Source organism: Papaver somniferum, chromosome 5 (genome assembly GCF_003573695.1).
Source record: "Papaver somniferum cultivar HN1 chromosome 5, ASM357369v1, whole genome shotgun sequence".
Classification (NCBI taxonomy): Eukaryota; Viridiplantae; Streptophyta; class Magnoliopsida; order Ranunculales; family Papaveraceae; genus Papaver; species Papaver somniferum.
The window spans coordinates 140,679,090-140,694,548 of record NC_039362.1 but is presented as its reverse complement, the minus strand read 5'-3'; the positions used below and the strand labels follow the sequence as shown (position 1 = coordinate 140,694,548).

The 15,459-nt window shown below is 36.7% G+C and overlaps 2 protein-coding genes across 3 annotated transcripts; both read right to left on the bottom strand.

Annotated features, from left to right (window-relative positions):
* Positions 1-4: 4 nt before the first annotated feature.
* LOC113282953 (probable serine/threonine-protein kinase At1g54610) lies at positions 5-6,313 on the bottom strand. Of its 2 annotated transcripts, XM_026532065.1 has the most exons (11): positions 6,182-6,313; positions 5,571-5,702; positions 2,598-3,010; positions 2,203-2,484; positions 1,796-2,110; positions 1,322-1,528; positions 1,138-1,232; positions 945-1,035; positions 767-840; positions 483-534; positions 5-188 (listed from the first exon to the last, which is right to left on the bottom strand). In XM_026532065.1, the coding sequence occupies exons 1-10, from the start codon at positions 6,300-6,302 to the stop codon at positions 504-506; spliced, it is 1,761 nt and encodes a 586-aa protein (XP_026387850.1). In that variant the 5' UTR covers positions 6,303-6,313; the 3' UTR covers positions 5-188; positions 483-503. The 2 variants fall into 2 exon arrangements, with proteins under 2 accessions (XP_026387850.1, XP_026387848.1); XM_026532063.1 differs by lacking the exon at positions 5-188 and having other exon boundaries at positions 283-534.
* Positions 6,314-7,150: 837 nt separating this feature from the next.
* Positions 7,151-8,938, bottom strand: LOC113282954 (SAFB-like transcription modulator). The gene is made up of 2 exons (XM_026532066.1): positions 8,641-8,938; positions 7,151-8,526 (listed from the first exon to the last, which is right to left on the bottom strand). The coding sequence occupies exons 1-2, from the start codon at positions 8,917-8,919 to the stop codon at positions 7,408-7,410; spliced, it is 1,398 nt and encodes a 465-aa protein (XP_026387851.1). The 5' UTR covers positions 8,920-8,938; the 3' UTR covers positions 7,151-7,407.
* Between the last annotated feature and the right edge of the window lie 6,521 nt (positions 8,939-15,459).

Sequence of the window (15,459 nt, the reverse complement as noted above, 5' to 3'; positions counted from 1 at the left end):
TTCCTTTTATGAAGTTATTGCAAGATGAAATGTGGGGAGGTTCAAAGTTTCCTGACAACTTTGATCTTGTATTGCTTTCACATTATTTTCGGCATTTGGGTGCAAAAGTTGGTAGCGCTTGGAAAGAGGGAAAAAGTGTAACATATGCAGACAGCAGACTGCTCGAGTCCTATGCCGTGCACAGCAGACTGCATCAAAAGTTGGACATCAGAGAGGCGTTTGCCAACCATGGAAGTATATCAGTATCTTGTGATAGTAATCGGATACACAAACAAGTATTGCTGAATTCAAAAGAACCGAGTAAATATCTATAATGGAAACTTTGAAAATTCTACTCAAGTGTCTGCTTGTTATTTACAATGGAAGTTTTATCTTTTTATTTCATCTAGTCACGTGTGTGCATGCTTGCGCGGGCACACACAACCATAAACAGAGACGTTGAAAAGAAATGTGACGTTTTTTTTTGCGTTCCGTGGACTTACTTGGAAGACATGATATACTTTTTAGGAACCATCAATGTAATTCACACCCCTCCTACAAAAGCATGGATAGGAGTAGATAAACAAAATAGAAACAGTTTAAAAAATCAGAAAGAAGTAGCTTGCTATCTTGAATGCTGAACTAAATAATTTGCCTATGACTGTGATGCAATACAAGAGGCTCTGTACTAGGCATAGTAATCAGTGAGGATGATTTTCATCATGGAGTAAAGATTAACTGTCTTAGAGAACAACAACATGCAATCAGTCATTCAGGATCTAGATACCTGGCACATTTAACTGGTACACCCGCAGTTGGAGTCAGTGGATTTGGAGGAAGGAACTCAGATGAAGATGTAAACTGCATTAAGAGGTAGTTCACATGTAAGTATGACATACAAACCTGAATATGCACTGCACCAAAAGAATATAGTGATGGTTAAAAATGCATTTTAGATGGCATACCTTGCGACGGTCTGACCTTATAGATCGATCATACGCACGTGTTTTTCTCACACTATCACAGCTGGAACTTCGAACAGAATGCTGAAGCCTCCTATACATAAGAAAATCAAGTGAAGAAATTATATGGTATGCAAGCAACAGATTTGAGATCTAAAGTTAGCTACACTCGGATAAAAAGTTATTATCCACAGACCTGACTTTCTTCTTTTTCAGATCAACCAACTCTTCTTTAGGAGGGTACTTAGGAAAGCTTGAACCATGGCAAAGATATGGTCCTGTGGTGAAGAACTGCATAATACGATGACTTAGTCACGGGGACTGTTTGCCACATACACACGTGTAAGAAAGAAAAAGAGAAAGAAGGATATGAAAATTACTTCGCTCATCAAGGCAGCATTGGCAGTTTCACGTTCAGCTGGGTCAGTAGCAAGCAGAGTTTCAAGTAGCGCTAGTAATGATGGTGTGATTCGTGGGAATTCTTTGAATGTCTCTTTCATGCTGTTTTTGTATCTTACAAGTTTCCTTCTCCAGTCTTCTTCAGAAGTGATTCCACATATCTTGAAAATCATAAGCCGTTGCTCCATCTAAATGGATCATATGTAAATTGCCATATTAGCTATGCACTTTTAGGTGGTGTCCAAACTTCAAGTGTATGAAATGTAAAAATACATTAGCTATTTTCCTGCCGCTAGCGGATATAAAAGTATTCAGTTTACGTATACATGCTTTAATAAGATCATTGTTGTACTCAGCTATTATAACATCCTATTCTGGGAAAAAAAAAATTACAAGCAAAACAAGAAGAACAATTCCAAGATTTCTAAAACATAAAGACAGAGAAGGAGGTTTACCTCTGTTTGTGCAGCCATAACAGGCTTATCGCACATAAATGCAGATAATAGGCAACCTGCACTCCATAAGTCTACACCTATACCATAATTTCCCCCATAAAAAATCTCTGGCGCTTTATACACTAATCTGCCAGGCGGAATAGTCATGGATTTCTGATCAAATAACAAGGTTGAGGCTGATCCGAAACCAGCAATCTTAAGCATGGAACTATTATTGTTGATGAGGAGGTGCGACCCATTAATGTTACAGTGAACCACACCATGGTGGTGGCAGTAGTCAAGCCCTGACAACAGTTGATACATGTGAGACTTTACCTACCCATGCAAGAACAAACTTCAGCCAATCAATCCATTTACTTAAAAGTTAAAAGACAAAATTAAAAAAGATGAAACTAAGAGAATGTTACTTGATCCTCGGAAAAGCAGATTCCAATTGCAGATAGACTAGCCAAATCATGTTCCATGTATTCAAACACAAGGTACAAAGACGGAGACATCTTCGAAGTAATCAAACCTTCCAATTTCATAACATTAGGATGATCCAATTTGCGCAAGACAAGAATCTCCTTGGCCATACACATCACACTGGCAGGATCCATAAAATCACATCGAACCTTCTTTATTGCGACAAAATTTCCCGTCAACAGGTCTTTAGCTTTGTATACAGTGCTTCGAAGTCCATCCCCAATCTAGATAAGTAGAAAACCAAACCCTAAGCGTGAAATATCACAAAAAAAAAAAAATGTGGAAGACACAAACACATATATCTTGTGTGTGTGTCAGAGAGAGAGAGAGAGGGAACCTTGTCGAGCTTCTCGAAATTATCTGCTTGTAGTGGATCCCAACCTTCAGTCACATCACAAGCAACAGATGAGAGCCAAACTGGCCATCCGGGTTCGGAAGCAGGTGAGTTTTCACTAACAACAGTAATCGTAGAAGGAACATGTAATGTATCCCTCTTCTGAAGATCCTCTTTTTCATCGTCAGAGTGAGAACAAAAACAGTTAATTTTGATAGCAGGTCGGATAGACACCTTTTCCAACAATCCATTATAAATATTTCCAGTACACACTGCCAAATCAGCTCCAGATTGTTCCTCCCCACTGTTTTCACTATCACGATCAGCAAAAACTTCCGTTCCTTGTTCGACCTGATCGTCATACCGAAGGCTTGTGAAATATATTGTATTAGTCATCCTCCACCTCCCTTGAGTTCCTTAATGAAGAAATGAACAACAAATGAATAAGAGAATGAGTCAGAACAGGAGAAAGGGGATATTTTTAGTGGCTATTGCATGATAAAGAGCTTTAGTCTTCTTCTTCTTCTACGAAAGAAGACTAGAATTTCATCTTTTACATTTAGTTTTATGTTGACGATAATGACTTAAATGAATTGTTGAAAATGAACTACAACCATACTGGAAAGATATATAGGGAAAAAAACACGGTTTGGTGGGAGACCACTTTGGACTCACCAGTCCAACTCACTTCCGGTTTAGATAGTCTAGTGAAAGATTTATTTGAAACACGGAAAAGACAAACTTAACCTTCCCAACCTATTTTTTTTTTTAATTTTTTCCCTAGACAAAACAGAACACAGAACTAAGTTAGTTCTCAGAAAGGGGGAAGAACACCTACTCTCAGCTACGCACAACTCGAGGTACAAGAGGTGGGATTAGAAAGATAACCACCAGATCATAGAGTGGTTTGATAAGGCATATGTTGCCAGAGCATGGTATACAGCATTCCCATCTCTTTTGTTAAACTCGAACTTGACTTCATCCAGACTCTTCACATTGGTTTTGCTTGATGCTCCAAGGGACTGCTCCAGTCTCATCCTTCAGCATCTTGGTGAGCCTTTCAGCATCATTCTCTATAATTTCTCTTTTTAGCTTAAGTAATCGACCAAATTCAGTTGCCAACACAACTGTTCTAGGTTCAGCTTCCAGAGGGCATAGAACATAATGACTATTAGTCCCACCATGTTGGAGTTTTGCATGAGAGTATCTTGCAACCACAGCCGAACCCCGCATCATAATTAACCATGGCAGCATCAATTTTGAGTTTGATCCAATTCACCTCGCGTGGTTGCCATTTAGCAGCTGTTTTTTGTTGGATTGGGAGGGTTTCAGTTTCCTCTTCAGGCAACAGAGGAATAAAGTAGTCGTACCAGTAATTAGCTTCCTTGGTGATACCAGTAATGATTTGATTTTTACTATTGAATATCTTCTCATTTCTGACTTTCCATATAGCCCACAACACGCAACTGCCCATTCTGAAGACTTCATAATCTCCTTTCTTCTCCAGCCGTTCTGCAATCGCCTGCGCAAAAGAAAGACCCCTGTACACTTCAGTTCTACATCCAGAAAGACCTCTGTACACTTCAGTTCTACATCCAGACTGAGATCCAAAAAATGCAGCCACTGCCATAGAACAGTTGAGGAATAAATGCTCCAGGTCTTCAGCAGCTCCATTACACATTTTGCAGTCTTGACTAATCTCTCGCGCATACTTGCGCAAGTTCTTGAAAATGGCCAGACCTTCATGTAGGACCCTCCGTATATAGATGTGGAGTTTTGGAGCAAGGTTCTTTATCTTCTAGAGGTTTTTCCAAGGAAATGTACTGTCATTTCTTGAGGATGAGCTAGCTTGTTTATCCTTCAAAGTTTTTATGAAGGATTTTACTTTTACAGTTTTACTAAATAATGGCCCAGGCTTAAAACTGAACCTACCACCAGGCTTATTATCAAAGTGAACCCTGGAGTCGAGCACGGTTTCAAAATGACAATGATACCGGGCACACTTTTTAAGCCTGTCTGACAAAACTCAAACCCAGATTTAGCTTGCCATTTAGCTAATTCAGGTTTTAGCATCGTGGATGCTCTTAGGCATTAATTTACCAGATATTTTACTTAGTATCTGTATCTTTATGGTAAAAAAAGGTTGACTAAAGGCAGGCAGAAATCTGAGAATAGATTCTAACCATGAAAGTTATAAGATCAGACATAGATTCCGCAAATACGCAATATACTAGAGAGGTTCACTAAATTCAAAGTTACCTGTTCTGTGATCCAAAGCCAAGTCAAGTTGTGATATGTATTTACTATTTAAGGGATTTGGAAAAATAAAGAACACAAAAGAATAAATAGTTTCAGTAACAGTGTGGGGAATGAAACGAAGATATACAGTATGGGGTAGATAGCATTGTTATCATTCAGTTTAACACTTTGTAGTTGTAGAGGATACTTTTAATCGCTTAACTTTGCATATGATCAATATGTAGACCATACATATGGATACCGCCCTAATCAATTAATCTGAAAGAGCCAAGCTATGGATAGAGTTGCTTAATAGGTGGCTTGACTGAAGGCTTTACACAATCGTACTAGTACTTAGTAACATGAATAGTATGAGCTACAGACATTTATGCATGATAATGATCTCTTTAGCTAGTTAGATTCTGAAGAGCCCAAGGTTGAAACTAGATAGTTGGAAAGAGGTGGCAGTGCATGACATTTGGAGTACTAATGACATTAGTAGAAACTGAAGTAGGCCATAAGCCAACTCATTGTGCCAGACCGCAAATGAATGCGCAGTCCGTGGTTCACTTGAGTCTCAGAGGAACTGTTTGGTCTGAACAGATTGGCAGTTTGGCAAGTAACACGATTTTGCATAAAAACTGAGGTAGGAACCAACTTCGTTCTATTTTATATGCCTAGCTGCAAGGTTTGCTATCACACTGATATTAGAAAAGGTTTCAGCCCAGAGATAGTTACCTTTTTGCCTTCCTTTGATGATATGAAACAGACTCTTCAAATTCTCCACGGTTCTCATATTCAAAATATTTGTAACTCCACAAGGTGGTGGACATGGGAAACTGCATATCCAAGGTGACAAGTGCTTTGTACCTACAAAACATTCATTGGATTTTGGAATAACTTAGCACGATAATCAACATTTCCAGGATTCAATAGCAACTAATATTACTGGGTGGGTAGATCGTCAAAATTGAACTCTGGATCTATATTAAAAGCCATGAGGAAGAGACATGCTTGCAGAATATACAACTATTAGCATACCAATGTAGGATCCACATGTATAAAGGACCACCAGAGTAAATTTTATGCTACTAGTCTGCAACCAAGTGTGTTTCTATCACTCTAGGAAACAAGGAAATTTTGAAAGTTATCCTATGTTCTGATTACGTTCCTGGTAAGGACCAAGTGAATAACTAAAGGACAGAAGTGAACGAACATTTAGTCATGTAAAAAAGCAAAAGATATAGCACAGCACCAACTTAATTGTGAGTATAAACAACAAACATAAGAACCGTTCATCTTTAAAAGTGACTTAGAGAAGGATGAAAGGGAAATATAGATTTGTTTACCATGTCCTGATGTGCACCAATTATTTTCATCGTTCTTCAATGTCAATCGGAATTTATGAAACTCCATGTCCATCTTGTAAGCAAAGTAAACAGTGCAGGAGATAGAATTCTTCCACCTCATTTACAACAAAATACATAGTCTGTGTTAAGAATTACAGATGTAAACTCTGAGATAACTCTTTATACTCTGCAGTTTCTCTTCCCAGAGAATGCCATAGCATACCTTCCATCTATTTCGCTAATTACGTGTTTACATCCACTACAGTCTTTTTCTCAGAGAGGTGATATCACCCGAAATGAGTCACTTGAGGTTAACATGTGTCAGTATAGTCTCTCCCTAGTAAATCTCAGTGGTGTAGGGGTTTTCAAACACCAGTGACTGAAATTAACGTAATTGATTTCAATCTAACTAGTTTTAAAGTGTCAAGAGGTATAAAAGTAAATCAGTTAAGTTGGTTTGGTTCTCCATAAACTACATAACATGAGTACTCGCATTTTTAACAAAACATTGCACCAAAACTCTTCCAAGAGACATCAGGTTATATTGCTCATCACTAAATATCAACGACCCTTGGGAGTTATTCAACAAACATACCTATCAAGTATCGACAATCTCCATTGGCATAGGAAATTATGTTACTCCAGAGATATTAATAAACTATGAACTACAGAAGTGCTTAGCTGTACTTTGTGTATTCATCTTCTCTTTTTTCTTCTAATGAAGTGATTCCTCTGTCTTTCAAAACTTTTGACTCGTGGACAATATCTTGACTTGAATGTTTGTAGCATGCAAATAGAAACATTTTGATGGCCGATATTTATGAATAATAGAATGAAGTAACTAAACAAGTTTACTCGACAATCGATATTCAAATTTGCGGAACTTAACATGTTTACATTACTTTAATTACATGGCTCTATATTTCATATAAAGCTAAATGCGTTGTAATGGAAAAATCGATGAAAGAACAGATAGTTAAAGTGATTGGTCTGTCATCATCAATCTGATGTAGCATTCATCATATAAATACATTTACAGCCAAAATCTAAACACTAATAAGATGAAGAAACCCATGTAAAAGAAATTTCAGACTAACCAGATTAGCATACATAACCGAAGTTAATACAGCTCCAACAGATGCATGCAGTCATACACAAAGTCGCTGCCCCTCACAACTCCATGAGCTTCATATGTCCAATCTACGTAATCCATTATAGAACCCAGGTCACCCATCAACTATATATTGGTCATCTTGATTATCAACCTCAACCCTATTTTCACCATGAACAATTCCATTAACAGGGTGCAAATTCTGTATCATTTGTGATAGATAAGCGTTTCCGGATCCTGTATGATCAGGAAGTCCATGAGAATGACCAGTCCAGTGCGATAGTATTCCAAGCAATTGATTGGTAACCGTCTGTTGATCATGAAGAATTCTTGTTTGCATTTGATCCATCGCAATTCTGTGCTGAGTTAACATGCCATCCATTCTCTTTTTCCAATCCAATCTCCTTCTTTGCATCCTCTCCTCCCATTCTCTCTCCATTACCAATTCTTCCTCTCTCCTTCTCCTTTCTCTTTCAATACTCTCATTTTCCATCGCTTCCCATTCACGAATCCTCTCCCTTCTCATCTTCTCTCTACTCCTCTCTCTGTCTTCCCTCTCCTTCTCCCTCTCCCTCTCCATCAACCTCCTATCTCGCTCCTGCTCATGCTCTAACCTAATTTGTTCCCTCCTCTGTCTCTCCCGCTCTCTCTCAGCTTCACGGTCTTCATACGGTGCTTCTCTTTCTCTCAATTTCACAAATTGACTATTCAGAAAACCCCAAATCTTTTTATCAGTTCCTTTCAATTTCTTCCTCTTTTTTCTACTCATGTAACCAAATTCTTCATACTCATATCTATCACCACCACCATTCTCCTTCACATTACCATTCATATCATTACGCCCGTCCCCTTCCTCTCCATCGTAATCGAATCCTCCTAACCCTAATCCTAAAACCCCATTTTCCCCAACATCATCAATCCCAACCCCAAATCCATCTTCCCCCAAATTCCCAAATCTTGATACATCAACAATAGATCTACTATAATTCCTTCCATTTTCTACTCGAATCATCAATTCATTTCCAACAATATTATTATTATTATTCTGATGACCACTAAATCCTCCTAAGGCAACATCACCAAATACATTTTTATACCTAAGAAAATTAGGCCAGTGAGTTAAACCCTCACCCCAATCAAACTCCTCAATATCCAAAATCTCATCATCTACTTCTTCATTATGATTATGATTATTAGCAGTATCAATAATCTCTTCTCTGGGTTTTTTGATTTTCTGTTTAACAAGAAGATATTGATGTCTCATGTTCTGAACTTTAGTAGATGTATCTTTCCATGACCATTGCCATGGGAAAGTAATAGGATCTAGACAATGGTGTAGAGAATTTACCTGAGCTGCAATTGGTCTGAATTTTTTCTCTCTAGTTTTCATCTTTGAGAGAGTTCCATTGTGCAGCATCTCACCGTATTTGTTAATTAGGGTTCGTTCTTCTTCTTCTGTCCATTTCTTCCTTCTTGGAGTTGGTGGAATCATTTTGGAACTTTTTACTATCTGCGAGAAGTTGGAAGTGGAATTCTGATCACATCGAAGAAGAAGGAAGAAAAAAAGATAAAACTCACTGATGATTTTGATGTCAGCTGATTTTACACACGAGTGAAAGGGATGCATGATTTTTAGACGGTTGAGATTTTTCTGGACACGGGAGTAGAAGGTAATTGACAAATACTCCCATGACCCAACATTTAAGGAGAAATGAGTCGGTTGACATTTGTTAGATTGAAGTCTGGACTCCACGCTCCAAAGTCTTAATCGATTTAGAAAACCAGGAAAGAGGCTAACTTTAGTGCATATGAATGAGAGAACCGATTTATGAAATCGGATACCTTACATAATTTTTTCAAAATTTTAAAACAGTCACAATTTGTAATATCTCCACCAAATTTTGCCTATCAAATATATCTTTATATATCTAAAAACAAATTCAGAAGACCTTCTCTCTCGTAAAAGAGGTGACCAAATATCTTGGGCCAAATTGATTTTATAAACAAAATCAATATGTGTCAATGCACACGGTATTGACTGTGTAGAATCCAACCCGATGTTCATCATAACATATAAATAACATGAACATGAGTTTTTTAAATTTTAGATTTTCTAATGCAATCAAGGTAACAGCGACCCAACTAGTAGTAACAGAAACCAAGAAATAACCGTAGTGTCTCAAATCAATCAGTTGACTTTTGTTAGATCGAGGATTTAAAGTCTTAACTCCAAGCTCCAAAAGTTGAAGTTATTGATACGACTGCACAATGATATGGTTCGGCTCGGTTATTGAGCCAATCAGAATCGGAACCGAAAATTTCGGTTTTCGCGATTTCAAAACCAAGCATTATCATTAGCCAATTCGGTGTATAAAGATAGGAAGGCTTGATAAATCGACAATATTAAACATATTACTTATTTTCCAGTTGGTTTTGCATAACCCATAGTTAGATTTTCAAAAATAAATAATATTGAACATTAATATGTCCTAAACTAACCGTGGAAGTGGAATCTTCCGATCACATGCGTAGTGGAACTGGAATTCTTCTGATCATACCGAATAAGAAGAAAGAAAGATAACCTTACTGATGATTATGATGTCAGCTAATTTTACACACAAGTGAAAGTAATGCATGATTTTTAGATGGTTAAGATTTTTCTGGACTTGAGGAGTAGAAGATGTGGAAAAATACTCCCATGACATTTAAGTAGAAATGAGTCAGTTGACATTTGTTAGATTGAAGTCTTAACTCCAAGCTCCAAAGTTGGAGTTATCGGTCCGACTTAGCAGTGGTATGGTTCGGCTCGATTATTGAGCCAACATAATCGAAACCGAAGATCTTGGTTTTCATGATATCAAAACCAAACATTACCATTGGCCAATTCGATTTGGTACGAAACCGACAAGTATTAAACATATTACTTATTTTTGTCAATTTTGCATATTTTATAGTTGAGTTTTTAAAAATAAACTACCGTGAACCTGAATCTGTCCTAAACAGTTTTTTTTTTAAAGATTTCTAATACATAAAAAAAGTTTAACAACTCATAAACATTTTTTTATTAAAATTTGTAATACATAAAAACTTCAGCAACACATTAACTGAAACAATATACAAAAAGTTTGTTATCATATTGACAACTTCTTATTATATATTATTATATATCTTAAAAAGCTCGCTTTCGCTATACACGTTCGCAGCTCTTTACACTGTGGTATGAGAGCGCTTCTCTCCACGTTTTCACTTTTTAAAACCTCGAGCGAATGATTTTAATTATTAGGAGTTATATGCATATCATTGAAGTCTTTGTGTCGCTATATCTTGTATCATCTGGATTTTCGGTCAATATTTGCACAGAGCATTTCCACTGAGATTTAGGTCAATATTTGGACAGAGCATTTCCAGGAATTATGAAAAATGATTTTGGCTTTATTGCATATCTTTGAGAATATTCGGTTTTGGGAATTCCTTGGTGTCCAAACTTCCTTGGTCTAAAAATATTGGAGTTTGCATTTCGAGCAAACTAATCCTCAGAGCCAGCAAAAATACCTAGTTATGTTTTTACTGGTGGATCCTTCTATTCGGAGAGGAAAATACCCTAATTAGGAAAAATCTCTTACGACCGCTCGTTTTAAAGACTTCTTGGGGATTGAGAAGCTCTACGAGTATCGTTGGTGGGAAACTAAATAATTGCAGTTTATTATTAGTTTTCGATTGATTTGATTGACTAACGGTTGTTGAACTTTGATTTTACCTAGTTTTTTTATGCTTGAGAATCTTCTCTTCTGATATAAGATTCACTCAAACTAGATCGAAGTATCGACGGGGATCTTTAGACTGTTTGTAGATCTAAAGACGTCTTGCGATAATCCATCGTTAACAGACTCCATTCCGTGTGTGATTAATCACAAGAGATTCAAGTTGTTTGTGTGCAGGTGTTTATTGAAGATCTAAGAAGATTTGAAGACAAAGAAGATTTCTTATTTGAGTTCATAATCTTTGGTGTGCACAAAACTTGATCGGCTGGGGATCCAACTATAATTGGTTTATCTTTTGATGGATTGGATTGATTAGTTGCGTAGATCGGCATCAATACATTTCTTTGTGATTCATAGTATTGATTGCATAGTCTAAACAATTACTTTGGTAGTTGTTGTTGAATAGATTGATCTAGAACCCGACAAAGGAGTTTATTGGTTAAACGGAAGAGCCTTTTGTCAAACTCATATCACGTTGTTTAAAAAGAGCTTTTACCGAACATATTTGTTGTTCCTTTACTGTTTGGCATACGAACCAAAGGAATTGTTTCAAGTGCGTGACTTATTGCAAGTTGGAGGCGCAGGGATACTGAGGGAACTAGGTGAACTATAGGTTTAGTTCACTACACCATTTTTTCCGAATCGTAACGGTTTTTGAGCGTTACAAAACGGGGTTGTAACAGAGCCAGACCGTTACGAAAAGGGGTGCTACAATTTTTTCGTAACGGCCCACTAGCCGTTACGATTTTTTTTTATAACGGCCCTTGTAACAGCTTAAAGCCGTTACTACGTGGCACTGTCGTAACATGCGCCAGCCGTTACGAATTTATTTAGTAACAGGACGTTGTAACAAGCTGAAGCCGTTATGATTTTTTTGTAACTGTAAAAAAATTACTGCCGGTCAACCTTGATCTGGTCAGAATGAGTCGGCAATGACTAATTTTGACCAGGTCAAGGTTGACCGGCAGCTCATTCTCGGCTGGAATACGCCGGAATTCCAAATAACCACCTGCATACACCTTCCATTTATCCTTCACAATCAACAATATTTTCTTCAATCAAATTCATCTCCATTCAATCAATTCTTATCACATTCAAATGGATTCATACAAAGGATTCATACAAAAAAGAACTTAAATTCTTCTAAGTATCAAATACTAGGGGATGTATACAAATTCTTCTAAGTATCAGTTCATAGAAATTCCTATGTTCAAAAATTTATCTAACTTAGAATGTACATAGAAACTTACGGCAACCTAATGTCTGCCTTGTTCTCCAACCTTTTTGCTCCAAACTTGTCGCAGCAGAGCATCATCGAATGAAACTGCAAACACAAAAAACATATACTTAGATGGAAGTATGCGCAGAAAAATCATCCTTAAGTTATGAGGTTACTGCTGCAAGTAAGAGAAGTGGAGGATCATACCACATTAAGTTCTTGTTCATATCGTAGAAACCTACTTAAGTTCCTAAGTTCATTCCACTTCGTAGAAACTACTACATTAGGGAATACATGGAAACCTACTTCAGTTCCTAAGTTCATTTCATTCTCACTTGAAAATCACTATAAGTAGATACTGCAGAAAGTTACTCAAAACTTGCAGCTTCAATCAATTGAACCGATAAGCTATGATAGTTATCTCATCTATGGTTTTTCAGAATTATTATACATACCGAGGCTGTTACGCCAGCTAAGGACTTAAATAAGAAAATCTGGAGTAAGCCTTCAAGCATAACAACAATTAGACCAACTTGAAGATGCAAATTTTAAGACATCAAGTCAGAAATCCATGCATAAAGTTATAGATGAAAAGTATCTGCTAAGTTTAAACTTCATAAGCATATATACCAACCTATGTTAAAAGCAGACAAAACTTCAAAAAAATATAAATTGGGGAGAAGAACAATGAGAAATACTTACTGTGGTTTTGTAATAAAGAACAAGCCCATGATTTATGCTATTATTGTGGTACTCCTTTCTCTGCAGAGAAGAAAGTAAGATATAATTTCAAACTGAACTAATAAAACATATAAAGGAAAAAAGATGGTTCTTAATTACTTTATTGCTACTAAACATTACCAAGATAATTACAGGCTTCTGGGCGACGGACAGTTTCCTATATGGTTTAGGGGCCTAAAGCTTACCAAGGTTTTAAGTCCACCTAAGCAGTAACAGACAAGATCCATATCTTGGAATTTAGGCCTATGGTGCAGTGTTCACGACCATAAACTCTATAGGAAACTAATAAGGGAGACATAAATTTATATATGAATTCAAACTTGCTAAATAAAAGAACACAAAAAATACCTTGGGGAAAAGTGTTTCATAAAGCTTCTGGTATTTAGCTTCAAGAGTAGCCCTCTCCTCAAAAAGCTTCGCTTCAAGCTCATCATGTTGGCCCTGCAAAGTATGCACCAAAATTGTTACTTCTCCTTAAACTCAACTACAAGCTTACCCCCACCAAGTTCAAGCTCATGATCGAAATTGATAGCAAGCATTACAATACACAGAAAAAGGAGTCCATAGATAAAATAAGAAAAACAGATGAAAGGAAGAACTACCACCTTCACAAAAGAAAAAAAAGATTATCTTGAATACGAGACACAACTGCCATACATTTAAAGTGAGACGTAAAGTGGTGTCTCTGAACAATCTTCACCGAACGGTTACCACCTACCCTGAAATCCAAGTGAAAATAAGATAAAAGAAAATTGTGGGTGTACAACGATAACGTAGTGAATACAACTGAAATGCTTACAAGTTACAAGAAAATCCTTCTCCTAATGTTGCCTCAATTGACTGGTCCGAACTTTGCCATCTGTTAATGTGCAAATGGAAAATTCTGTTGAGATTCCAGAAGCCCGACCACTTACTTAGACCATGTAAAAATAGAATTCATCTCCAAGAATAAGTGATCCAATCCTGCACCAAAAATTTAATGTGTAATGCAGTTAGAAAGAGAACCAATGGAGCTAAACTTGCCAGATATATGAAGCATTAAACCCTGCAAATAGGACTCATCAACGACGAAGTAACATTTATTTCCTTCATTCTACAAACCTGAATTGAACACCAAAAGGAGATCACAAGATCTGGCAATGCTACCAGAATCATGAGTACCATATGTAATTAGGAATTGCTTGAGTAACAATTTCAGCTCAATTTGCATAGGTCGACCTACTTATTCTGGTTCATGTCCTTTTAAATATGATTGTATCGCTTTTAAAGATGCAAAAAAAGAAAGAAAAAAAATCCTAGCTTAACAGAATTCTTGTGCGATCGCTTTTATGTAGTTGTATTTTTCTAGAATGAATTTTTGTTCCAGCAATTAAAATATTAGAAACTTATGAACTCAGACAGCTTAATCCATACAAATTTTTTAAAATGGTCGTGCACATTATAAACATTTAGGCCAAACGAGAAAAGTAGCAAGTTTCCGTAAAATTATTATCACCTAAAAATTCATAAAGAAAAGCCAGCAATCAAACAAATGGCAGAAAGAAAACACACACAAGAACGCCAAGTTCAGATAATACACATACCCTGTATTCATCTCAACGAATCCTCATTTCAGAAATAGCACCTGACAACTCAACTTACCTTGGAATACCTTCATTAATGCAGGAGCTTCTTGCTCATACGGTTTCACAAACTTGTCTGAAAAGAAGGAACATCTCCTTTATTCTACAAGCCCTTCAAAAAAAGGAGGCACCCAAACTACATCAAAAGGAATGGAAAACAAAACCAAAAAACTTTGAAACATGAAAACTTCAAAAGAACTTAAGCAAAAGAATTAGAAAAACTCAAGCACTAAAGTGCGGCATCACTGGACTCAAACAACAACCTAGCATAGTACACCCTGGGAATAATGGCGATATATGTCTCTATTAAAAAAGTAAAAATTAGTACCGTCACAGGGTAACATATTGTTAACTGATTTTTTTAAGATACAAATATATATCAACTTAGCTGATCCGTTACTTACTCAAACACTAGAGTGTAAAGTTTAAATGTAGCATTTCGTAGCAGGATATGAATCTACTGCTGCTTCATTACTACATAAAATTTAGCATTCGTATTGATTATCAAAGTACGTAAACAATTCATATCCAGCAGAAACAAGCCATAACAGATTTTATGAGAATTTTTTGGGTTAAACCGGTGACCACAATCCTTACCATAATTTTTAAATTTAGCCCGAACAAGGTGAGCAGAATCACTACCAGTGCTGCTGCAAAGCTAGCAGCAACTTTAATAGGAAGACGAGTCTTCAAATGCGGAGTGGTCGGCATCTAAGTATTCATAAGACATGGAAGCATGTATCCATCTGGAGAAAAGCAGCTACTTCATAATAAATATATTTCACATTTATAAAGTGTATTGTGTCCGCTTGTCCACATTTTCT

Excerpts from the sequence above, each read along its gene's own strand:
- LOC113282954 (XM_026532066.1), bottom strand. The coding sequence starts at position 8,919 with ATGCATCCCTTTCACTCGTGTGTAAAATCAGCTGACATCAAAATCATC. Across the intron at positions 8,527-8,640 it reads TCAGACCAATTGCAGCTCAG|AAAATCAAAAAACCCAGAGA; the intron begins GTAAATTCTCTA and ends CTTGTTAAACAG.
- LOC113282953 (XM_026532065.1), bottom strand. The coding sequence starts at position 6,302 with ATGAGGTGGAAGAATTCTATCTCCTGCACTGTTTACTTTGCTTACAAG. Across the intron at positions 1,233-1,321 it reads ATGCTGCCTTGATGAGCGAA|TTCTTCACCACAGGACCATA; the intron begins GTAATTTTCATA and ends CGTATTATGCAG. Across the intron at positions 535-766 it reads GTACCAGTTAAATGTGCCAG|GAGGGGTGTGAATTACATTG; the intron begins GTATCTAGATCC and ends ATGCTTTTGTAG.